The sequence below is a fragment of the Lissotriton helveticus genome, chromosome 8 (genome assembly GCF_964261635.1).
Source record: "Lissotriton helveticus chromosome 8, aLisHel1.1, whole genome shotgun sequence".
NCBI classification, from domain to species: Eukaryota; Metazoa; Chordata; class Amphibia; order Caudata; family Salamandridae; genus Lissotriton; species Lissotriton helveticus.
This window is the reverse complement of record NC_136069.1, coordinates 1,524,427,798-1,524,453,209: the sequence shown is the minus strand read 5'-3', so window position 1 is coordinate 1,524,453,209 and position 25,412 is coordinate 1,524,427,798. Positions and strand designations below refer to the sequence as shown.

At 47.2% G+C, this 25,412-nt stretch overlaps 1 protein-coding gene across 1 annotated transcript in view; it reads right to left on the bottom strand.

Annotated features, from left to right (window-relative positions):
• RSF1 (remodeling and spacing factor 1) overlaps nucleotides 1–25,412 on the bottom strand; it is a 713,574-nt gene that overhangs the window by 184,864 nt on the left and 503,298 nt on the right. Inside the window, exon 12 of the mRNA XM_078658500.1 lies at nucleotides 9,471–9,544. Coding sequence (XP_078514626.1) covers nucleotides 9,471–9,544 — 74 coding nt within the window. The remainder of the gene's footprint in view (nucleotides 1–9,470; nucleotides 9,545–25,412) is intronic.

The window sequence follows — 25,412 nt, the reverse complement described above, 5'->3', positions numbered from 1 at the left end:
TATTATGGGTGTCTTTCATAGATTCACATGCCTGAATCAGAATAGGAAGCAATACATTATGCACATTTGTGATGGAACATAACAATTAGTCTGAGATAAAACATATCATGCGACTAGATACCTTCAGTAATACAAGGAATAAAGTAAATAAATGTGCATACCATTGCAGGACGGTGGGAAGAAGGAAGGCTCATCTTACTGGAATAGATGGCGAAGTACAGCCTGGCCCACAGCTGCATCCTGCATCAGTTCCGTATCCAGGCAGTAGTGCCTGGTAAATGTATGCGGCGATTTCCAGGTCGCTGCTCTGCAGATGTCCAGAATCGGTACTCCAGCGAATAGTGCTGCCGATGTGGACACAGCCCTTGTGGAATGCGCTTGGACTGTGGAATGTAATGGACGTCCGGCTTTGTCATGGCAAAAAGCAATTGCCGCTGATATCCATCGGGAAATGCTTTGTTTAGAGAGTGGCATGCCTTTTCTAGGTCTGCTGAAGGCAATGAAAAGTTGATTTGTTTTTCTGAAATGTTTCGTTTTGTCCAGATAAAATTTTAGACATCTCTTGAGGTCCAAGGAGTGAAGAGATCTTTCCGCCACAGTACAGGGGTTCGGGAAGAACGAGCGAAGTACAAGCGGTTCATTTAGATGGAAGTCCGAGGGGACTTTAGGAATGAAGCGAGGATTGGTTCTTAAAATCACTCTGTCCTCTCTGAATTGCATGAAAGGATCTTGTATTGAAAGCGCTTGTAACTCACTGACCCTTCTCGCTGATGTTAAGCCAAAAGAAGTGCAGTTTTCCATGAGATGTATTTGATATCAGCCCTATGGATGGGCTCAAATGGATGCTTCATCAATTGGTCGAGTACGACATTAAGGTGCCACGTTGGTGGTATACGTCTTGGCCTTGGAAAAGATCTATAGAGCACTTTAAGGAATTGCTTTATCAGCCTATTGGACCATAGTGAGGGACCTCTTGAAGTCCTCGTAAAGCGGGAGATTGCTGCCAGATGTACTCTAATGGAGGCATGTGCAAGTCCTGTTTGTGCCAGATGTAGTAAATAAGGCAGTAGTTGCTCTGGAGTGATCCTGAAAGGATGGATATTGTTGTCTGTACACCAAACACAAAAGCGTTTCCATTTCAAGGAATAAGTTTTGTTCGTACTGACTGCTCTTGCCTTAGCTAGGACTTCCTTGCACTCCTGCGGGATGTTTAGGTGACAGAACTCTCGGTACTCAGGAGCCATGCCGATAATCTGAGAGATTTCAGATTCGGGTGGAGTACTTGGCCTTTGGACATTGAGAGAAGAGAGGGATGTTGATGTAGTTGGATTGATGGTCGAACTGAAAGGCAACGGAGGTCCGTGAACCAATGCTGTCTCGGCCAGTATGGGGCAATGAGAATCAAGGTGCAGTGTTCCATTTTCATTTTCCGAATGACTCTGGTTATCAGGGGAAATGGCGGAAATGCGTACGCAAACACGTTGCGCCATGCGATGGAAAATGCATTTCCTAGTGACCTCGGTTGGGGATGCCAGCTTGCGAAGCTGTGGCATTTGGCGTTCTCCCTGGTGGCAAAGAGGTCTATTTGCGGTTTCCCCCATTCCGAGAAGATGTCGTTGAGAACTTGTTGGTCCAGTTCCCATTCGTGGGACAGTGACCTCTGTCTGCTGAGAGCGTCCGCTATTACGTTGTCTTTTCCTGGGACATACTCTGCTGTTAATGTTGTTGAGCAGTAGCCAGTTCCAGATTTTTTGCGATTCGCGAGACAGTGTCAGTGAACGTGTCCCTCCCTGCTTGTTCAAGTAGTGCATTGTGGTTGTGTTGTCCGTTCGCACAAGCACTGCTGAGTTTTTGATGCGAGGGAGGAATGCCTGTAGAGAGTGTAGAACTGCTCTTAGTTCTAGGAGGTTGATATGTAGAGTCCTCTCTCTTTCCGTCCATTTGCCACTGATTTGCAAATCCTGAAGGACTGCACCCCATCCTTCCAGAGAAGCGTCTGTCGTTATGACGTGTGGAGTTGCTGGTATCAAGAACGTGAGACCTTTGGATAAGTTCTTGTTCGTTGTCCACCAAAGCAAAGCCTCGGTTATTTGTCGAGTGATGACTATGTGATCCTCGAAAGAGTCTGTACATTGGGTCCACTGTTTGGTCAGGGCCTCCTAAAGGGGGCGCATTCTGAGCCGACAGTGAGGGATGAGTAGTATGCAAGAAGACATCATCCCTAGAAGGGATTTGAAAGTTCGGACTTTGATGGAGCGTTTTGAAGACACTGCGGTAGCCAGAGCCATCAGTTTGTGTTTTCTTTCTTGAGATGGGAAGGCTTTGGAAGAAATGGTGTTTAGATTTGCCCCCAGGAATGTTATAATTCTGGTGGGTTGTAAGGTTGATTTCTCGTAGTTGAGAGTCAAACCTAGGTGCCGGAAAATATCGAGACAGGCGTTGGAAGACAGTTGCGTGTCTGTGAGATGGTGCTTTCACCAGCCAGTCGTCTAGGTAGGGGAAGACCTGGTGATTCTGCTGTCTCAGGAAAGCTGCCACTGGAGCCAGGCATTTCGTAAAAATGCGTGGTGCTGATTTGAGGCCGAATGGGAGGACACAGAATTGGTAGTGTTGACCTGCCACTTCGAAGCGGAGAAATTTTTTGTGGCGTTTGTGTATTGGGATATGGTAATATGCGTCTTGCAGGTCCAAAGAAGTCATAAAGTCTCCTTCCTCTAGGGATCCTAGGATTTCCTGGATCGTCACCATTCGAAACGATTGGCTCTTTAGGAAGGCATTGAGTGCCCTGAGATCTAGAATGGGCCTCCATTTCTTCTTCTTCTGTTGAATTAAAAAGAAGCGGGAATAAAATCCCTTCCCTTTCTGGGCGAATGGGACTCGTTCTATTGCTCCCTTCTTCAGCATTGAAGAGATTTCTTGTAGAAGCAAACAAAGGTGTCTGTGTGGAAGTTTGCGAGGAGGAGTTAACGGTGGGATTGAGTCAAATTCCAATGTGTGACCGTGCTGGATTAATTGGAGAACCCACCGATCCGTCGTTATCGATCTCCAGTTGTGGAGGAAATGTGTCAATTTTCCTCCAATCTTGAGTGGACATGACGGTGGGGGGAGTGGCTGCGGGAAATGGTCATTGTCGTCCGCCGGTCGTTTTCTTCTGGGATTTGCCCCTGAAGTTTGATCTCCCGTGGAGGTCTGACGACCTTGTTGTTGCTGTCGCTGCTGATATTGTGAGCGATTTTGATTGTAGGAGTAAGAGGATTTTCCTTGGTATGATCCTCTGTATGTTGGTTGACCTCGTCCTCTGTGCCCTCGAAAGGACTGATTTTTGAATTGTAAAGTCCCGAGAGCTCTTGCAGTGTCAGTGTCTTTCTTGATCGTCTGCAAGGCTTCATCTATTTTTGCCCCAAATAGATGTTGTCCGTCATAGGGCATGTCAAAAACTTTGGTTTGGACCTCTTGTCGGAAGGATGTCGCTTTGAGCCATCCTTGCCTGCGTAAAACTGCTGCGCCTGCCAGCTGTCTGAAGCCCGTCATGGCGACATCCACAGCTGAATCAATGATCTCCGATGCGGACATCTGTCCTTCTTTAAGGAGTGACTGGACTTCATCCTTCAAGTCTTCGGGTACATCCGCTAGATATGGAACGATATCTTCCCATAATTGTCTATTGTATCTGCCTAGCAGAGCAATGGCGTTGGCCACTTTTACCGTCATAGCTGACGTTGTGGAGAAGCGTTTGCCGATGCCATCCAATTTCCTGCCCTCCTTGTCTGGTGGTGCTGACAGTGGCGAGGATGGATTTCTGGAATTCTTTTGAGCGGCTTGGGTGACTACTGAATCCGGCTTGGGATGTGTATTAAGGCAAGTAGGTGCAGATGACGGTGCCTTATACTTTTTATCCAGTCTAGGCACCACTATTGAAACCGATGCAGGTGTTTGCATGAGTTGCTGACCTTGTTCCCAGATGTGGTCTATTATGGGAATTGACCTCGCCGACTTTTTTATAGGATCTTTAAAGTCATATAGGAAACAATCCGTTTCCTTTGATTCCATGGTCATGTGGAATCTAATGGCCGCTCTCTCTATCAAATTGTGGAATCCGCCGATATCCACTGGTGGAGAGTCTGAAGTGTTGGGTTCCGGCGTGGCTGGAGAATGAGCGACGTAATCCTCATCGTCTCTGTTATGTGAAAGGTCGTCTCGAACCTCTCCTTCCTCAGGAACATCTTCTTCTTCCTCAGAAGATTGTATGTTATGCACCGCTTCACTTTCTTGCGGAATAACCAAAGGTGTTGGTCTTGCCTTTGGGGATTGTTGCGGTCTGGATGACTCATGAGGTTTCTCTTTGGAAGAGGCCGCTGGCGATTCTGGGAATCGTTTTTTGTAGTCAGTGATCAAGAATTGTAGATCAGTGACTATTTCAGCCGGCAGGCATATCATCGGAGTAACTCGAGTATGTTCTTGAGTCTGCACATTTTCTTCTGTAAAAATGACATCATCTCCGTCATCGTCAGTACTCTGGCATTTGACATTGAGATCCGACGGACTAGTAGCCTGTTCGAATTGGTCGTCATCTGATTCATCATCTTGCAATAGGCAAGATGGGGGCAGTTTTTGAACCCTACTGGGCGATGTTAAATCTGGCGTAATAGGGAGTTTTGTGATCTTTTTTGATGGAATCAACTCCGCTTTTTTCCATGGTGTCGACGATGAGGTAGTCGACGGTGTCGTCGACGGTAATGACGTCGATCGTTTTTCGAGCGTCGACGGTTCCCTCGTCGTCGTCGCTGTCGTCGGCGATGTTATCGTCGACGGTGCGGTCGTCGGCGGAATCTTCGCCGTCGTCGATGCGGTCGTCGACGGCACTTTCGTCGTCGACGATGCTCTCGTCGACAATGGTGTTTTAGCGGTCGACGGTGCTTTCGTCGTCGGTGGTGACTTTGGCGTCGACGGTGCTTCTGCCGTCGTCGGTGTCTTCGTCGACGACGTGCCGGACGTCGACGGAATCCTCGTCGACGGTGTAGGCGTCGCCGTCTTTTGTTTCATCATCGTCGTCGTCGTCGACGGTGACGTCGACGGAGCTTTGACAAACGACTGCTGCTTTTTAATCAGTACAATTGACGACAGTGGCTTACCCATCGTCGACGATTGGGTGGTCGTCGTCGTTGAAGCAAAGGCTGACGACGCCATCGTCGTCGAAACCGTCGCCGTTGACGTGGAGACATAGGTGGTTTTTCTTGAAGAAAATGTCGACGAAGTCGTCGACGATGACTGCGATGGCTTTTTGAAGGTTGTAGGCTCCTTCACAGACGTGTCAGATCTTACCTCAGAAGACTTTGTAGTAGTCTTTTTGTGAGGGACGTCTGAATGGCTAGGGGAAGCATCCCTTGGCCTCTTCAAGGACAGTTTCGAAGAAACTGAAGCCATTTCACTGCCCTCCGAGGACAGCACATCATCGTCTCTGGTCTTGAGTCTGTTTAACCAGAGGAGCAGTCTTCCTTCTCTATCTTTAAGAGTCTTAGTAGAGAATGTTCTACAAATCCTACATTCTTTGGGAGAATGATCCGGATAAAGACAGTAGAGGTAAGTCTCATGCTTGTCATCTATGTGCAGTCTCTTCTTGCCACAAGAAGAACAGGCTCTAAATAGTCCTTTCTTCTGTTGTTCAGTCATTGTAGAAGTAAATAATCCAAGTTTTCTGTTGAAAAAGTGAAATTCAAGAAACCTGAGGAGAGCTCAGGTGGGGACTCCCTAGCACAACGTGCGGTAGAAAATCTGAGAGACTGAGGCTCCTGGCAGGAAGGTTCTAGAGGGAGGTGGTAGCCGATTGGCTACCTTCAGGATTTTGGTCCTTTTTACAAAAGGACATAGATAGGCTACTAAGGCAAGGCCTTTAGGCCTACTTTTCTCTATGTATTTCTATAGGACATTACTTTTCTATTACCGGGGCTCCCATCTCGACGACGGGGAATGATTCAGGCATGTGAATCTATGAAAGACACCCATAATACTGGATAACTATGAAAGACTAAATTGAAACAGAAGCAGATTTCTTCCTACAAAGGGATGAAAAGATGTGGAAACTGCGTACATTGCAACAATGTTATAGTAGGAACATCCTTAAATCATCCACAATCAGGGAAAACTATACTATTGTTTCATAACACAGACTGTAATTCAAACATTCTGGTTTAATACATAAAGTGCCCATGCGGGAAACTCTATGTTGGTAAAACAGAACGTAAATTAAAAGTAAGGATTACTGAACATAAAAGCACTATCAGGAATCAGTCCATCAAAAGTCCTTTAGCAGTGCACTGGATGGAGGCTAAGCACAGCATAGCCCAATCACAGTTTTCAGCTTAGAACAAGTCCAACATTTTGAAGGTACTGACCTTAACAGATCTCTCCTACAGAGAGAAATCTATTGGATTAAAAGATTGGGAACACAGGATCCCAAAGGGTTAAATGAAAAAATTTATTTTTCATGTTTTTTATGAACAGTATATTGGCTTGTGCACTATGAGAACATGTATGTACTTCTGGTTTCTCCGTAATGATAAACCTTCACTTGTTTAAATTCTATTTTTACTTTAGTTTACATCACCATGATACACTGCATGTTGCACCTAGGTTTCATCACTTTTGTTATAATTTTGCGCCGTCTACAATAGAGTTACATTGCGCCGTTCAGTCGCTGATCCATAGCGCGTTCTTTCATTTGATCATGTGATTCGCTGCGGATTGAGGAAGTAAGGCCAGGCTCGTTGAGCACTTATCGTTCTAGCTTTTGATTATTGGATAGAAATAATGCGAGCCATTGATTGGTTAACCACACTGCATCCGACCATGTGACCCTGGATGAGTGAGGAAGTAAGATTAAGCCTGTTGTGTACTTTACGTGAGAAACTTGGGGGTTCAGCGGTTTGTAGACCGGCATAGTTTTGGAACAGGTTCACTTAGTTCGCGTTCTTGTTTTTTTTGCAGAATCGACAGTTAACGTCAGGCAAACTAACAATTCAGACAAATCTCCGAGGGTGAGTGTAGTTCTCTTGAAGTTTCAGTTGTTTGGAGTACATTTCGTTGTTTCACTATTTTTGATGCTGGCCTTCAACATTTATTTTAGAGCAACATTGAGCATTGCTACGTGGAGGGTAAGCGCCATTGTCAGTTTTATGAAACACGTGGTAAAAGGTGGAGGTTCTGTCACCATTTTTAATGCACATCTCTTGAGTTTGAGCACCACAATACATTTAATTTTACAACTTTTGGCCCCTTATCTGCCGGACTGTTTTTTTAGAACATATGTCTCATTTGTTCAGATTTCAGGCCCCGGAAGAAGAGCCATGTCAGGCTCGAAATGCATCGGGCATTCAATTGAAAAAATGCATTAAGAATTGAAATGTTGGATAATTTGTCATGTTTGCTTTCAGTTGCGTACACGATGGCAAAGCTAGGAGACGGGAGGGGTGGGAGGGACCTGGGTGGGAGGGAGTTAGCTTACCAGGCAATACTGTAAGGTGTTCATAAAAGACTACTGATATATTAGACTGTTCCACCTGAGATGCTAAGACGGAAGGAAAGAGTGTACTTGTTAATTTGCCGATAGTTATGGTTACGAAAACGTGAAAAGGCTGATGGATGATAATGTGCTCATGTGTAATATGTGATTTTGATACAGCCATGAATAAAGAGTTAAAAAAAAAAAATGTTTGCTTTCAGTTAATTTGCTCAAAAAACAATTCTGCTGTTAAATGTGTAAAATGTTGAAACAATTCAGAATGATGTATTCAATGTATTGACTGGTTGAAAAATTTGTATATGTTATATTTGATTTCGAAAACAGAAAGTTAAACCAAAATCGAAAAATAAAAATAAAATAGTTTTGCAACAGTGCACAGTGGTCGGGTGTGATTCCACTCGAGATAGGAAGGTACTATGAACGGGGACCATGTTTGAAGGAAAACAGAAGCCTGATCTTGCAAATTATAAATTACACGTTCATAAGAGGCTGTTTGTATCATGGCCACCAGCCACTCTTCCTGAGAAGGAGATGAGGAAGACTTCCAATGGCGTAATATACAGATTTTGGCCGTAGCCAAAGCAGTATGAAGAAGACGAGTCTGTGGTTTTGATAATGACGGGAGACCTCGGAAATCATGTAAAATAATATTTGCAGAAGTAAAGGGTAAAGGTAATGACATGATAGATGCCAGAGTCTTTCTAACAAAAAGCCAAAATGATCTAGTACGGGGGCATTCACAAATAATGTGTGTAATATCACAGCCAGAAGCAGAACATCTCCAGCACAAAGAGTGTGTTATCAATTTAGCATGATGTAGTTTAGATGGAGACCAGTGCCATTCATGGATGATTTTGAAAATGCAAAATTTGAGACGAGCCTCTCGGACACCTTTATGATACATATGTTAATTTAACCAAGCAAAAGGTTCCAATTTAGAAACTGCGATGCACATAGGAGAGGTACTGGCAGGTAGCTGGAAAGCTACCAGTAGCTCACAAGCTACTTGTTGGAGAAGCGTGGTCTAAGCTATAAAGATTAGACTATACTTTAGTTCAAACATTTATCATTTAAAAGTGGGACCTGCCAAAGTCCAGTTGTTCCGGGTGATGGTCCTTGCCACGGCTTGGAATGGTTGTGTCAGTCTGCTTTATTTGTTTTATCTGGTCTGCCTTCTTTTTCCTCCAGAGAGCATGACAATCTGTAAATGTACTGTATAATGAATGCATTTTTTTCTGTGCAGTTACTCAAAGGTAGGTTCTATTACTCAATCTGAGGGCCGGTGGCTAGTGCCCTATAATGCTAGGGTGTGAGATGAATGGAAGTGATGCAAATGGAATGATTTTTTTTATTTTTTATAAATCTGTTTATTGTTTTATTGAACAGTGACACGACAAAAAAACAATAAAAAGGCAAAATCAAACACAACAGACACCGATTCCTTGTGGTTACCAAAGTGCCTTGGATTGGAATTATAATTTTAGGGCCTTCTTACATACTTGGCAGAAATGACTTTCAAAGCTGATGCTATTTTGCAGGAATGCTGTCTGGGTTCAAAACAAGTCACTGCACTAAAAGGCTTATGCATGAGAAGTAACATATTTCCAACAATTTAGATTGTGGCACTCCAAATCGGGTGAAAATAGAAATGATCGTCTACTTACCTTGCACAATTATACTGCTTTCTCCCCTTACTATCCCACAAAGCTCTCTGAAATGTGACCCCTTATGCATGATAAAGCTTCAGATCATTTATTATTCTAGACCTCAAACAGTCTAAGTCCTTCCAATTTCTTAGCTGTCCTTCACAAACAATTCAGCTGAAACCCTAGCTTGATATGTATCTTTTAACTTGTGCTATTTACTTTTCTTGCTCTCTGCACTTATAAAACCATGCTACTGCTTTGTTATTTCCAAATAACATGCTAAATAAGCAAATTAAATAACATACCACCCCCTCCTTCTTCAGAATCTCTGATATCATGTTCTATTGCTTCATCAATCGCTTCATCAAATTCATCAAATCTAAAGACAAAGAAACAAGAAAAGGATACCACATTAGGTACAATGTTTTAAGGTAAAACTTTACTGGACATTATTGGAAATGACAACAATGAACAAGTTACTTACCTTTGGTAATGCCCTTTCGGTGGATACTCTAGCTGAAGATTCTTCACCTTTAGAATATCCCCGGGAGCCAAACTGCATGAGGAAGATTTAAAGGGTATTTCTCCCATGCACCATGCCACACTGACTTAGTTTTGCTCCGACAGTGACGATGGAGCCACATATAAGCACCACCCTTGCGAGTCAGTTTTTTTCTTGACTCTGTACACGTACTTGGACGCAGAGCCCAACAATAATTAGAGGTGCCAGTGTGCATATCTCCATCTTGAGACCTTTTTGGGATGAAAAACAGGGAGGAGGGAGGGTAGTGAGTAATCTGTGGTTACATTGAGTACCCATCAGAAAGAGCATTACCGAAGGTTAGTAACTTGTACTTCTAATGGGTACTAACTGCAGTTTTATCAACTTCAGAACAGATACTAAAGTAGTATTTCCGAAGGGTACGATGCGGGGTGGGGGAAATGTGGAATGGCTCAGATGAAAAAATCCTGCAGGACCAAACGGGCAAAAATATCCATCCTTTTGGACCTGGCTATCTAGGTAGTAGTGCTTCATGAACATGTGGATTGACACTAGGTCGCGGCCGACAAATTTCAAGGACAGGCACTCTGTGTGCCAGCGCAGTGGTAGCAGCCCTTGTCTGGTGGATTGGGCTCTTAGTCTTTCTGGAGTTTGCTCCTTGGCTAGTGAGTAGCAGATCTTAATGCAGAGGACTCTTCACCCTTACAAGAGTCTTTTTGCACTGGTTTGCCACTCTTTGTCCCATAGAACCCTACAAAACGCAGATCATTCACCCAATGGTCCTTGGTGGTTACGACTTAAAGATCTTTTGAGGTCCTGTCAATGGAGTCTCTCCTCCTCTTTCGAAGGTTGAGGCGGAGCAAAGAATGCTGGAAGAGAGATGGACTGCCCCACATCACCACCCCCTTTTGTACCACATGAACTGCAGTCATAATGTTTGGCAAACAAGCTGCCCAGATCCTCAATACCACTTTATCTTGGTAAGGCAGCTGCATCAAGAGAGCTTGGAATTAACTCCTGCGACTAACCAAAGTCACAGCAACCATTAGCCCAGTCTTCAGTCAGGAGACGCTGTTGGCAGCTGTGCGTTAGCTCGAATGGAGCCCACTAGGAGGAAAGTGAGCACCAAATTGAAATCCCACTGTCGCATCACAAAGGGCTTCACAGTAAACAAATGAGTCAAACCTTATAGAAGCCTCATCACAACAGGTGATATCAACAGGGTGATGGTCTGGTAAATGTAAATAGGCTGAAAGGACAGACAAATGAACTTCAACAGTGCCCACTGCAAGTCCTTGCTGGGCAAGAGATAAAACAAACAAATGAGGTGAAAATTAGGCAGGATTGGATGCAGAACCATTCCCTGCTGCATGATAGTCGATTTCCGAAGTTGTAGCCTGAACAATGGACAGATGCTCATGTTCAGAAGTTCCAGCTATCACACTCGCTTCACCAAGTTTGGAGCCAAAAGGATGATTCAGGCCCAATCGTTCCTGATCATCTTTAGAACTAGGGCTACGAGAGGCAGTGTCAGAAAGGCATGAAGGAGTCCCATGTTACACTACTCTATCAAGAATATGTCTCAGAGAGAGGTTTTTTTTTTTTTAGAAACTCCAGCACACAAAAGTTTAGATACTGTGCATTCTCGGCAGCGAATAAAAGATCCAGAGAGCATTCAGATGGCTGCATCGCTGCTGGAATTAGGAGTTCTTGTGGGAGAGATAGAGATCAGAGGACTCTGGTCTCTGGCAGAGACCTGTCTCCACATCAGCATTATAGAGTTGCAGGACATTCGACTTAGGCTGAACGTCTTCCTCCTGTACAGAAGTGGTGGGGCCTGGCGGATCACAAATGGCCGTTACACCCAGAGGTGCCCCACGGCACCTTCTGTAAAAATATATTTGTACGAAACAGTTAGTTAGTTATAGATTCCTGACCTTAGAATTACGCCCAGCCGTCAGACTGGATCCGAATGTTTTTTCGTCAGCAGCACCTCTGCGCATCGGAAGGTGGCGTCAGTCGGCTCCGCGTCCGGCGTTGGCGTCGTGGTCGCCGGGATGATATTGCAGCAGCTACTTAGATGCCGCCCTCACGCGCTGAGGTCAGTTCTGTTCACGACTTTTTGCACCAGAAACACAGTGCCATGCAAGACACTGACCACTGGTGCACACAACTAGGGCCCTGAAAGGATTCCCTTAACCCTAGAAATCAGTTCACAGAACAGGGAGGATGGGTGGGGTGGTAAGGAATCGACAACAAACTAATATTTCTTACAGATATATTGTTATCGAAGGGAAGTAACTTGCTCATCTGAAAGAAACATGTTTTGTTATAGATTCCTTACCTTAGAATAAATACACAAGCAATACCAACCCCGGTGGTGGGTCTGCGAACCAAAATCACACCAGAATATCCTGGAGAACAGAACGGCCAAAAAGGCCTTCCCTCCGGTCTTGACTGTCAAGGAAGTAGTGTTGGTAAAAGTGTGAAACAAAGCCCACGTAGCTGCCTGACAAATGTCATTCAGAAGAACTCCACGTCCCAAAGCAGTAGTTGGTGCCGTTGCCCTGGTGGCGCACAGTCCCACTGGAGGCTCCTTCTTTGCCATAGAATAACACGCTTTGATAAACTACTGTTATCTCCCAACTTCACCTTTTCCGGGATACTCATTTACCGCTCGCCTGGCCCAGCTAGCGCTTGGTCCATGACCTTTCCTGAGTACATAGCCCCTCTACTTCAGGACTCCACGAATTTCACGATTATTGGTGACCTTAATTTACATTTTAATGACTCTTCTTGCCCAATTAGCTCCAATCTTCTTCAAGACCTTGCAGCCCTTAATATCATCTTACACAACTCTGGCCCCACCCACAAAGCTGGTAACCTTCTTGATCCCATTCTCTCCAACCTTGAATCCATTGTGTGCAGCCAATCCCTACCCATTCTATGGTCAGACCACTATTTGGTGACCTTTTCTGTCACTTTCAGCTGTCTGTCCAACCTCCCCTCGACCCCTACTGAATTTAGACCTTCCAGAAAATGGAAAAATCTGGACCCTATACAATTTAATTCTTGTCTTGAGAATATCAGGCCCCTCACTGAAGTCACCAACACTAAAGCGGAGGCTTCTATTAATAGCTGGTTAACTGAAGCTGTTAACATATGCCTACCACAGCAACAAAAAAAATACAACCAGCATCATCCCCCCGCCCCCTGGTTCACAGACGCACTGAAAAAAGAAAAAACTTTATGTAAAAACCTTGAGCGCAAGTGGCGCACCCACTACGGCACAGGCTCTAAGCAAACCTACAAGACCGCCTTAAACAACTACCACCTTCTCTGTAAAACTGCCAAAAGAGAACATGTCAATACCACCATACTTGAGGCGCAAAATCGCCCCAAGGCACTCTTTAAGGTTGTACAAGAACTTTCAGGAGCAGCATGTCAGCCCAAACCGTCCTGCTTAGACGCCTCACAATGCAACTCTTTGGCTGAATTTTTTATTTCTAAAATCGATGCCATCTACGCTGATTTTGACAAGCCCATCCCCCCTCCTAAAATTACCTGATCCAGCTACTCTATGCGATCCTGAGGCTTCTGTGGACATGCATCCCCCACCCTCGCAACAGAATAGCTCCCGTTATAGACTTGATCGTGTGATTCCTCACGATCTTGAAGTCTTAGAGGAAATCCACCTTTCACCTGTCCAGCAAATCTGTACTTGGGATCTTCTCAATAGCTCTATACTCATCAACATCATTAGCAACATCAAATCTGGTTCTCCACTGGATCCACTTCCCCCTCAAATTCTAACAAGCATTGAAAATGCAATAGGTCTCGCAATAGAAGAGTTTAACATTTTTCGTTTTGCAAATGGATGAGTGGCGTTGCGTGGATGAGTGGCGTTGCGTGGATGAGTGGCGTTGCGTGGATGAGTGGCGTTGCGTGGATGAGTGGCGTTGTTTGTGTGAGTGGCGTTGCGTGTGTGAGTGGCGTTGCGTGTGTGAGTGGCGTTGCGTGTGTGAGTGGCGTTGCGTGTGTGAGTGGCGTTGCGTGTGTGAGTGGCGCTGTTGTTTGAGTGGCGCTGTTTCAGTGGCGGTGCGTGTGTGAGTGGCGTTGCATGTGTGAGTGGCGTTGCGTGGTTGAGTGGCGTTGCATGTGTGCATGGCATTGCCAATAGGTCTCGCTTTTGGGACCTTATAAGTACTTAGTTATGCAGCACAATATCCTTGGTGCAACAACATCAACTGTTGCATGGCTAAACACTTATAAGGTCCCCACGGTGAGACCTATTGGCTAAGCCAATGCTTGTTTAAATGTGTCCCCTTTTCACCTCGAAAAAACTTATGTGGGGTAGAACATACCCCTCCTTGTGACCAGTGTACGTTTTAATTTCTAAGTGTCACATGTTAAATGTTACCTCATGTAGCGATTGGCTGGCACTGTCCTGCGATCTGCTTCAGACGATGATGAGAGCTATGTATAATGCCTTTGAATATCCCCAAATGCCTGAATTGTACACACTCCTAAGCCAGAGTGGGCTACGGAGAACGCACTAAAGGCTGGTCACTCGCAGGGCTGGTGGGGCTGCAGAGTCACTCATATGATGGCTCCCTCTGCTGTGCCACTCAGTACTAGTCCTAAACCGACATCCAATCAGTACCTACAAGAATGGTCTTCGTGATAAATGCCATGTCCTCTATGAGAGATCCGTGAATGCATGCCACCTTTGTGGGGAAGCACTCACCGGCTGCCATGTCCTCTATGAGACATCCATAAAGGCATGCCACCTTTGTGGGGAAGCACTCACCGACTGCCATGTTGTCTATGAGACGTCCGAAAGATTTGAAGTTGAACAAGGACAGGATGGTGAACCCGCTAAATACAGACAGCAGAGCATATCTGTTGTCACTTCATTTTACACATTCGGAATTCAAGTGCTGAGATGATTATTTTCAAAGAAGCGCCTTTAGTATTGTGAATACATCACAGTATCTTCACTAAAGATGCCATTAAAACCATGAAACTGCCTTTGAGGCGAACATGTATGAAGAGAGGCTCCAGGGCTCAACAGGCAACATTAAGAAACAAATTTCGGGACCGACAAAAACATTCACTCCTTGCCGACAGTATAAAAGCAACGGGTGCATGGGAGGCGATGCATTCTGCTGATAGGCACTACTTTTATGAGCACATGAAAATGTAAACTTCAAAGCAGTATTCCAATTTTTTTTACAACATTGCATGTGTTTCAGCCCCATGGTTCATGCTGCTCCTATGAATGAAAACAAGGAATGGAGTAGGATACAAAACGCGCATCGTAGTAGCAGCGTGTGGTCTGAAAGGCTGCACTGCACACAATATTTCCTCTCAATGACACATGTATTCGGGATGCGTCCCCGGTACGGTGTGCGTGTCGGTCGGATCAAAGCACGAAAACGCCAAAGGGGAAAGGGGATGGCTGAGAAGAAAGGGGATGGCCGAGGAGAGATGGGGGGTGCAGCTTCCTATCTCCCGCCTGGATCACTAGCGGGGATATGGGTGACCTGGCACAGCTGCTGAAAGTTTGGCGGCTGTATGCCTGGGCAGACTACAAGGAACAGAAGGGGAGGTGCGCAGTGCGGATCAAAGCACGAAAACGCCAAAGGGGAAAGGGGATGGCCGAGAAGAAAGGGGATGGCCGAGGAGAGATGGGGGGTGCAGCTTCCTATCTCCCGCCTGGATCGCTAGCGGGGATATGGGTGACCTGGCACAGCTGCTGAAAGTTTGGCGGCTGTATGCCTGGGCAGACTACAAGGAACAGAAGGGGAGGTGCGCAGTGCAGTGTAGGTGGAACAAAGATGAGCCACTCATATTGGGAGACAGAGCGCACACGAGGCGTACTGATCTTCCAGGAGTAACAGGTTTCACCCCAGATCACACTACTGCAATGGAGCAACAAGACGGAGGGATTAAACAAGACGGAGGGAGAGAAGCGGAGGGGGGAGGAGAAATGCGACACGGCGGGCAGGGGAGGGGGCGGAGCGGGGAGAGGGTGTTAAAGCAGCCGAGAGAAGGGGAGGGGGGAGGAGAAATGCGACACGGCGGGCAGGGGAGGGGGCGGGGCGGGGAGAGGGTGTTAAAGCAGCCGAGAGAAGAGGAGGGGGGAGGAGAAATGCGACACGGCGGGCAGGGGAGGGGGCGGAGCGGGGAGAGGGTGTTAAAGCAGCCGGCTGAGGGAACTGATGTGCACGCGCTTTTAAGCTCAATGCACATGCGCATTGAGCTTAAAAGTCACGGGCACTGCAAGGAATCGCCACGATTCCTTGCAAGTTAGTTAAAGACTGTTTAAGCCCCAATAGTCTCGCAAGCTCGATGCGCATGCGCATCGACAGGCGAGACCTAAAAATGTTGGACACCCCTTCCCTTAACCTTATCCTGGACCTACTTAATTCCTCCCTCAGAGAAGCCAAGGTACCCTCCGCATGGAAACACGCCATGATTGTGCCCTTATTAAACAAGCATTTGCAATGCAATAGGTCTCGCATTAGGAAAGTTTGAGCTATTGGTATTGTAAATGGCAAAGTTTTTATATGTTTTTTTTTTTAAATAGCTAAATTAATAGCTTTGTCATTTACAATGCCAATAGTTTTAACTTTCGCAAATGTGATACCTATAGCATTTGTAATGCAATATGTTTTGTATTTACATGACTTAGATGTATTGATATTACAAATAACAATGGCGTTTAATTTTTTTTAAATAACTAATACTTAAATAGAAGTTATTGTAATTTATAATGGCAATAGCTTATACTTTTCTAAAGAACTTTTGTGAAATTATGTTCAGTGTATTTTTTTGTCTGGCCTACACACCAACCAGTCAGACCAGCCCATTAAGCTTTGCCATGTTGACCTACAGAACAGTCCGACACTGAGAGTGTGATAGTGTCTGATGTTGCTGCTCACCACTTATGTAATGCACAGTTAGGAGGGTGAATGATGTGAAGATGGTGTGTCCGGTGCAGCTGGATAGGATTAAGTGACTATATTCTGGGTGGGAGCTTGTCCAACAGGGTTTACAAGTTAGCTAATTCGAGCCTCTGGCAGAGGAGTGTGGTAACCCATATAGAATTAATAGGTGTGATGGAAGTAAACATCTGGGATACCTACAGTTACTTTCCTGAAGTTTATAGGCTATATCTTATTCTATGGGTGGTATAACTTCAATTAAGGGGGTACGATAACTTTAGCAATCCACTCGTTTCAGGACCCATCCTGCCCTGACTCCTGCTGCCGCTGCTTTGCTGCACCCCTGGCTTTTATCCTGGCCGTGGGGAGCCCGGCGATCTGGTGTTTTTCACCACGCCCGGCCTGCCTGCCGGGTGCCTTCTTGCAACATGTCGGCCTCCGTGTGCTGAACTAGGACCCCTGCATTCCGCGTCCCGAGCCTGCTGTGGTCGCTTCTGGCCTTTTGTCCTGGTGGAGGTGACCCCCAAAGCTGCGGCGACTGGTGTCGGATTGTGGACCCCCTGGAGAGACGCCCGCCGTGCCGTCCTCACCCCGCCCGGCTGGACCTCTGCATCTGCAGCCGTTGCCAGTCATCCCTGCACGCTGACGCTAAGCTGCCCTGCCTGATTGGGTGCTGGAACCATTGCTGGAGATGGCGGGAGCAATTTGAGGCTTCACCCCGACTCTCCTGCGGTGCTGCTGTGGTGCCGGCTGCCGTTTTTGGGCAGCGGGAGGCCTGGGGCGACAGTGGCATGAGGCCTGGCACATACCCTCGAGGCTGCGTGATTGGGGTTGCGGTGCTCGACAAGCCAGGGACCTGGTGAGTGGCGGCGGCAGGGGGCTGGGACTGTCTTGTGAAAGGCCCCCCCACGTGCGGACTGCCTGCTCTGGAGGTGATTGGGAGTTGGGGGGTGGGGGGGCGGTTGGATTCCAGTTTGTGGTTCACAACTATGAATACAGCCGACACTTTCCAGAATACAAATGGAAATAACAGGTCCTCTGGTGATAGTGTTGCATCTCTGACAAAGGCCAACAAGACTACAAAGGGAGCAGTGGCTGCCCCATTTCATAGTACCACAGCTAGAGCACATCTTTTAAATTGCCTTCTGGGACTTGTAGTGCCTCATTCAAAAGTAAAACTACCACTATCAAGATGCAAAGTATCCAAGTAAGGCTAGCTGAACTCCCCAGGCCTGTAATGTTGGCTGTTGTGGTGGAAGAGATTATCTCTTCAGCTTCATAGTGGCCGGCTATTAAAACTAAGTACCTAAAAAGCACATACATAGTCAAATATTAATACAAACAAAGATTCCACCAAATGTATACATTTGATACAATTATCACCCATCTCTTCAAATATGAATCTCTCAGATGTGTATAATGTGTCATTCATAGCCATCACTTCAATCGTGGCATACCTGGCTCGGTATAAGGATGCACTGGTGTTAACTAGATGCCCAGGGCGGTGCAAGACATGGCGCTTAAAGCACAGATTTAGTGAGCTATAGATCTCGATATATTCTAAACTTCAAGTAATTGCTTTTCTGAACCAACACACGAGGCAGAGCCGATCCTTCTTGAAAGTCTGCTTTTACAAATGCCATATGAAAACATAAAAAGTTAATCTCACTGTAAGAATATTGCTCTTCCGCGACAATAGTTTATGAGCTTAGAGTAATTGTGGAAACCAGGAACAAAACGTCCCCCTCCCTCCCGCCCCCCTCCACTAGGTCTCTGCACGAGAATACGCATTTGCAGCGGATATGTGCGGTAGCCACAAAGTGGACCCACGTCAGCCGTGGCATGTTTAGGCACACCTGGGTGTTTAGCCACTGCCCTTGCATTCTGGGACGTGTAGTTCCACGTTTAACAAAGTTGTAATACGCTGGAAAAACAAAGCATTAGAAAGGGAAGCTGGTTGAAAAGCCAGTACTCGCTCACGGTGTCACGCCTGACGAGGGGCCATCTGGCAGCTAGAGAGCACTATTCATCCTATGGCACGGTTTTGGCCCGTGCTGAGACCGAATCAGTAAATCTAACAGACTCCCTTGGGTCTGTGGAGATCAAAGGCACGTGATGCTTGTGTATTAGAGTTAATGCACACCTAGAGTTTTAAAAAAAGATGCTCAATCGCTTATGCATTCAGACGGGCTCCTGGGCTGCAATCGCCCTACTCACACACAGCTGAGGAGCACGTGGGAAAGTACAAGCACTTTCACCTGAGTACGAGGCGCGCCTGCCTGTGCTCGCTTCACGTGGGTGTGTACTCATGCTGCGGGGACACTGGTCTGAAGTGCCGCTCATGCACGAGGCAGTAAACGCAAAGCGCCTAGTGTCCTGCCAGTTGGCACCGTCTGCTGGTGAATGTTTACCTTCGCTCTGCCCCGCCCCCTCCCTGAAAGTAAAGCCCCTCCGTGCTCCCTGCGCACGTGGTCCAGGACAGACCTTAACGCCACTCAGTGCTCGGGCAGAAAACTCCAGCGACGCCACAGACGCCCCACTGACTGAAAACACTCTCACGAAGCGCCCGGAAGCTGCTCTACTGGACAGCGCGGTTTAATGAAGCTAAACGCGACTGTATTCTTGACCCCCTCATCAATAAAGATGATGATAGGGCGGAAAAAATACAGGAGCAGAGCAAAAACGGAGAATTATGACCCAAAATAAAGTGGCATTTGAAAGGGTGGCGTAAGCTGACACGTCCCTTTGTCTAGGAATGCCCTGGAATGTTTTTTGTCCAGAGGACGGCGCTGCCCACGGTGCAATTGTACACACAAGAAGGAGGGGGCGGGGGTCTCATCTGCGGAGAGCCGGCGCTGTCCACAAAGGACGCCTTATTTAACTCCAGGTCTCTTCCCAGTGAACTCCCCATCACTGAAGGCGTGAAGACACCGAGCGAGAAGAATTGAGTGTTAAGAACAAAAAACTAAAACAAGCTACTAACAAGACAGTTCGCCTGTTTCAAACTTCGTCCTGGATGACGGTAGAAGCTCAACCCGCTCCCGCTGCCCGTCCCTGAAGTGTTGTGTACCTGGGTCTGCTGTCCTCGGCACCCCTCGGCTCCCGCACCCGGCGCACGTTCATGCTGGCATTACCGAGGCTCGGCGTCTCGGATTTGACCTCGTGAGCGCGACTCTGCCATGCGCTTAGGAAAACGAAACCTAAGAGCCACATGCGCGCTCACGAGGTCAAATCCGAGAGCCACGACGGAAAGCGCGTGCACCTCCCCAGTCCCAGCGCGTGCACCCCCCCATATACAAATACTAAAAGTATACTAAAGTATACACGAGGTCGGTTCGCTACGCTCGACCTAAAAAGGCCAATGCCGACCCCAGTAACCCATCCAATTTCCGCCCCATTTCTCTCCTTCCTGTTTTCTCAAAAATATTGGAAAAGCACATCAACACACAACTTCCCTTGCATGTTGAATCCTGTAACATCCTTCATCCTTCTCAGTCAGGTTTTAGATCGACTGAATCTACCCTGCTGGGGGTCTCTGAAACTATTAAATGCCGAGTGGATAGGGGGAAACCGTGGCACTCATTCTACTCGACCTGAGTGCCGCATTTGACACGGTTTCCCACCACATCCTTATCAATGCCCTTAAATCATCAGGCATCACCGGCCCAGCCCTCAACTGGCTTGTTAGTTTTCTTTCAGACCGTACTTTCCAAGTATTCTCTCCCTCTTCTGTTTCCCAAACCTATAAATCGGCGTATGGTGTCCCCCAGGGCTCCATTTTGAGCCCCTTACTTTTCAATCTGTATGTCAGATCTCTGGCTACGATTGCGGAACAAGCGGGGCTAACCATTTACTCATACGCCGATGATACACAGATCATCTACTCTCTCTCAACTGGCTCTCAATCCACTCCCTCTTCCCTCTGTGCTGGCCTCAGTAACATCGCCACGCGGATGCACGAAAACAAACTTAAGTTAAATGGTGGGAAAACAGAGCTCCTTCTATTTGGTAAGAACACTACTCTGTGGGGGCCCCAACATTGGCCCACACAAATGGGTACGCCCCCCGTCCCATCTAAAACGGCACGCAATATTGGCATCACTTTTGATGATCAACTTTCCTTGAAACACCACGTGGTAAAAACCTCTTCCACCTGTATTACCATCATCAAGTGGCTCAGTAAGATCATTTCGATGCTCCCTCAGGAGACTCAGAAAACCGTAGTCCAGGCCTTAATCACCTCCAGATTAGACTACGGCAACATTGTTCTCCTAGGGGCGTGCAAAGAGGTGACCCGTAAATTACAGACAGTCCAAAACATGGCGGCTCGACTGCTCTGTAAACTCCCTAACCGATCCCCCACTTCCAACTCTCTTCGTGAATTGCACTGGCTACGCATTGAAAACCGCACAAAATTTAAGGCACTGTGCTATATGCACAGAATCAACGCAGGTCGAGCCCCATCCTACCTTAGCACTTTAGTGCATCGATACTGCCCTGCCCGCACTCTCCGATCTTCCAATCAGTACTGGTTTCAAGTTCCCAGAGTTAAGAGAGCCAGGATGGGTGGTCGTTCTTTCTCCGTCCTGGCTCCCTCCCTCTGGAACTCTCTTCCACCATCTCTTCGCACTGAATCCTGTTACCTTAAATTCCGTAGAGAAATCAAAACTTGGTTATTTAACCAATAACTCCGCCTTTTTTTCTCAGTCTACTCTCCCCCTTAATCTGGTCCATAGCGCCGGGAAACCTCCGGGTAGCTGCGCGCTTTATAAGCTTAAATATAATAATAATTGTCACCTTCAAGAGAACCAACCTTAAACGCCCCCATGATGCCCAACTCTGGTTCTCCGACGACCTGAAAAGGAAGAAACTGGCACTTAGTCAAGCAGAGCGCCAATGGAGGCGAGCTTATGCACCTGGGGAAAGAATCGTCTATGTAGCCCTTCTAAAAAATTATAAAGACTCTATCCTCCAGACTAAGACAATCTATTTCTCTTTGAAAATTACGAACTCAGCTACGAAAACTAAGGACATTTTCGCAATAGTCGATGAGCTTGCGCAACCCGACAGAGTGTTTGCCAAATCTGCCCCCTCACAAATATTGTGCGATTCCCTGAATTCGTTCTTTATTGACAAAATCGCCCCCATTAAAAACAACATTCCCACCCCCATATCCCTTACCACCCCTCCTATCACATGTAAAAATCCCTTCACATTTAACCAAATTCCCCTGATCTCCAGAGAGGAGTTTCTGGCTCTCCTAAAAAAGGTGGGATCTGGCTCCCCAATGATTGTTGCCCCCCTCACATTTTGCAAGAGGCCTTCCTTACCTGCCCGACCCGCCTCTTTCACTCCTTAACAACACCCTCAAGCAAGGTATCTTTAAACACGCTGTGATTGTCCGGATTCTGAAAAAACTGAACGCTGATCCGTCGGTTTTGAGTAACTTCTGCCCAATCTCCCTGCTCCCCTACCTTAGTAAGATACTAGAGGCCCACGTTACGAACTCCCTCAGCTCATTTATTGAGCATTCTCAGTTTCACGACCCTCGGCAGGCGGGATTTAGACCAGCTCACTCCACGGAGTCTGTCATCCTGGCAGTCATGGACGAGCTTAGGAGAGGAGCCGATAAAAACACCACCCAGGCCCGAGTGCTCTTGGATCGGTCAGCTGCTTTTGACACGGTCGATCATGATCTCCTGATCGACCGTGTCAGCAACGCTGGCATCCAGTGCCTGGCCCTCAGATGGATTTCCTCCTTTTTACGTAAGCGATTCCAGACAGTTCGCCTGGCTAACTTTTTGGGCCCAAATAAACAGGGTGATCTGTGGGGTCCCCCAGGGTTCCTCTCTATCGCCACTTCTGTTTAATTTATACATGCAGCCCCTGATTGTTTCCTTACGCAACAGCCCAGCCATAACCTTCAATTATGCCGACGACCTCCAGTTGGTGTTCGACATTGACTCCTCCAACACATCAGTCACCAATTTCCAGTCTACCACGACCTCCATTAGCGAATGGATGTACACTAACCAATTAAAACTTAATCCTGATAAAACTGAGCTGATCCTGACTGGAGGTGCCGCCAATCCCTGGGAATCCAGATTCTGGACCCCACTTCTGGGCAGTTCCCCTCTCCCAGTGGATACTGTAAAAAGCCTTTGGGTCATAATCTGCAATGACCTGTCCTTGAAACCCCAAATTAATGCAGTGGTATCGTCCTGTTTTTTTTCATCTTTGCAGAATCCGGAAGATCTGCAGATTTCTGACCACCGAGGCCCTTACCCTTGTCATTCTGGCCCTGGTCACCTCTCGCATTGATTATGCGAACTCACTTTATGTTGGCATTCCAGCATACCAACTTCGCCGTTTACAGCTGGTATAAAACCAAGCAGCCAGGCTCATTTTCCATCAACCTAAGCATCAACATGTCAGCCCTCTGAGGAAGAGCCTTCACTGGCTCCCGGTGGCCACACGCTGTGTATTCAAGTTGGGTTGTACCATCTTTAAAGCCCTCGCTGGCCAGGGCATAGCTTTCATCTCTTCTAGGATCCCTCGCTATGTCCCTGTACGTGAACTCCGTTCCTCCCACCTAAAATCTGCTTACGATCCCCACCGTCCTGATAGCCTCAGAAGCGGTCGCTCCCCACGCAACTGCCAACACTGCACCGGTATCGTAGAGCTGCAGCACGGCCAGATTACCTCAGTCCTGCTTGCCTTTAATTGATTGCAGCGTAGCGCTTTAATTATTAACGCGCATTTGTGCCTGACTGCTGCTCTGTTTAGTAACTTTGTTCGTAGCGCTATATTTAAATTGCGCGATTCCATTGCATCAAGACTGTATTTTGGTTGACTGTCTGCCTCAAGCTGCTGAATTGCCTTTGTGCATAGCGTGTACAATAGATTGTATTTCGTTTTGTGCATTGCGTTTATTTTTGAGTGTTAAAACTTTACCCAGTTTCCATTTTGGCCTGCAGCCATCTTGCTGTTGTTGTTTTCCCTCCCTGCCCGGACCTCCACCCTGCTACCGCCTTCCCAGGTGCTCCTCCCTCCCACTGATACTAGAGGCTTGACTCGGCTGCTTTGAAGCTGTGACCGTTCTGATAGCCTCAGAAGCGGTCGCTCCCCACGCAACTGCCAACACTGCACCGGTATCGTAGAGCTGCAGCACGGCCAGATTACCTCAGTCCTGCTTGCCTTTAATTGATTGCAGCATAGCGCTTTAATTATTAACGCGCATTTGTGCCTGCCTGCTGCTCTGTTTAGTAACTTTGTTCGTTGCGCTATATTTAAATTGCGCGATTCCATTGCATCAAGACTGTATTTTGGTTGACTGTCTGCCTCAAGCTGCTGAATTGCCTTTGTGCATAGCGTGTACAATAGATTGTATTTCGTTTTGTGCATTGCGTTTATTTTTGAGTGTTAAAACTTTACCCAGTTTCCATTTTGGCCTGCAGCCATCTTGCTGTTGTTGTTTTCCCTCCCTGCCCGGACCTCCACCCCGCTACCGCCTTTCCAGGTGCTCCTCCCTCGCCCCTCCCCCCTCCACCATCCATTTATGACAGATGCTTTTGCGCGCAGCGTTCACGCGCAGCGATCGCACCCCATGCGCGCCGAAGGTGTGCCAAAGGTAAGCCCGTCTACGCCCGTCCGCGCCAGGACTGCGCCCAGCGCCAGACCCCCTGCCGTCCGCAAAGCGCACTCCTCCAGCATAACATATGACGCCGCCAGCCTCCTTGCCCTTAACCCCGGACACACACCTCTATGCTGCGTAGCTGGCCCAGGACTCACCCATGGACCCTTTGCCTGCCACTCCTGCAAATTTACCAGCATCAAGACCCACAACACACCCACTAACCCCAAACACAGCCCCGACTCAAACCACCTGAAGTGCATCCTGCTGAACACCCGCTCGGTCCACAGGCACGCCACCGAACTCTGGGATCTACTCGACACTACATCACCGGACGTCGCCTTCCTAACTGAAACATGGATGAACGCATCATCAACACCCGACATCGCCATAGCCATCCCGGACAACTACAAAATTATCCGAAAAGACCGCACCGACCAAACAGGAGGAGGCATCGCCATCGTCCATAAGAACACCATCAAAATCACGACCAGCTCCATCGACAACCTCACAACCGCCGAACACCTTCATTTCCAGATCCACACCGACCCCAGAACCACACTCAGAGGCACCCTCATCTACAGACCGCCAGGAACCCGTACACAATTCAGCGAAGACATCACCGACTTCATCAGTCCACATGCCCTCGCATTCGAGAACTACATTCTATTAGGAGACCTCAACTTCCACCTGGACAAGAAAAACAACAGCAACACCACCACCCTTCTGGACAACCTGGCCAATCTCGGACTCAAACAACTTGTTGACACCCCCACCCATGTAGCCGGACATACGCTCGACCCAATCTTCACCTCCAGCAAACACATCTCCTTCGATCACACCACAGTCCTCCACTGGACGGACCACAGATGTGTTCACTTCAGCTACAAAACCACCTCGACCCACAACCCCCCACAACATATACCCCGAAGAAAATGGAACAAAATCACCACCGACCAACTCCTCACTTCGCTCAACCAAAACCCACCCACCCCCTCATCGGACCCAAACCAAGCCGCCACCAAATTCAAACAATGGATCACTCACAGCGCTGACAAATTAGCACCCTTGAAAAACCAACACACCAAACAAGACAACAAAAAGGCCCCCTGGTTCAACGACGATCTTAAGAAATCCAAAAAGTCATGCCGCACTCTCGAGA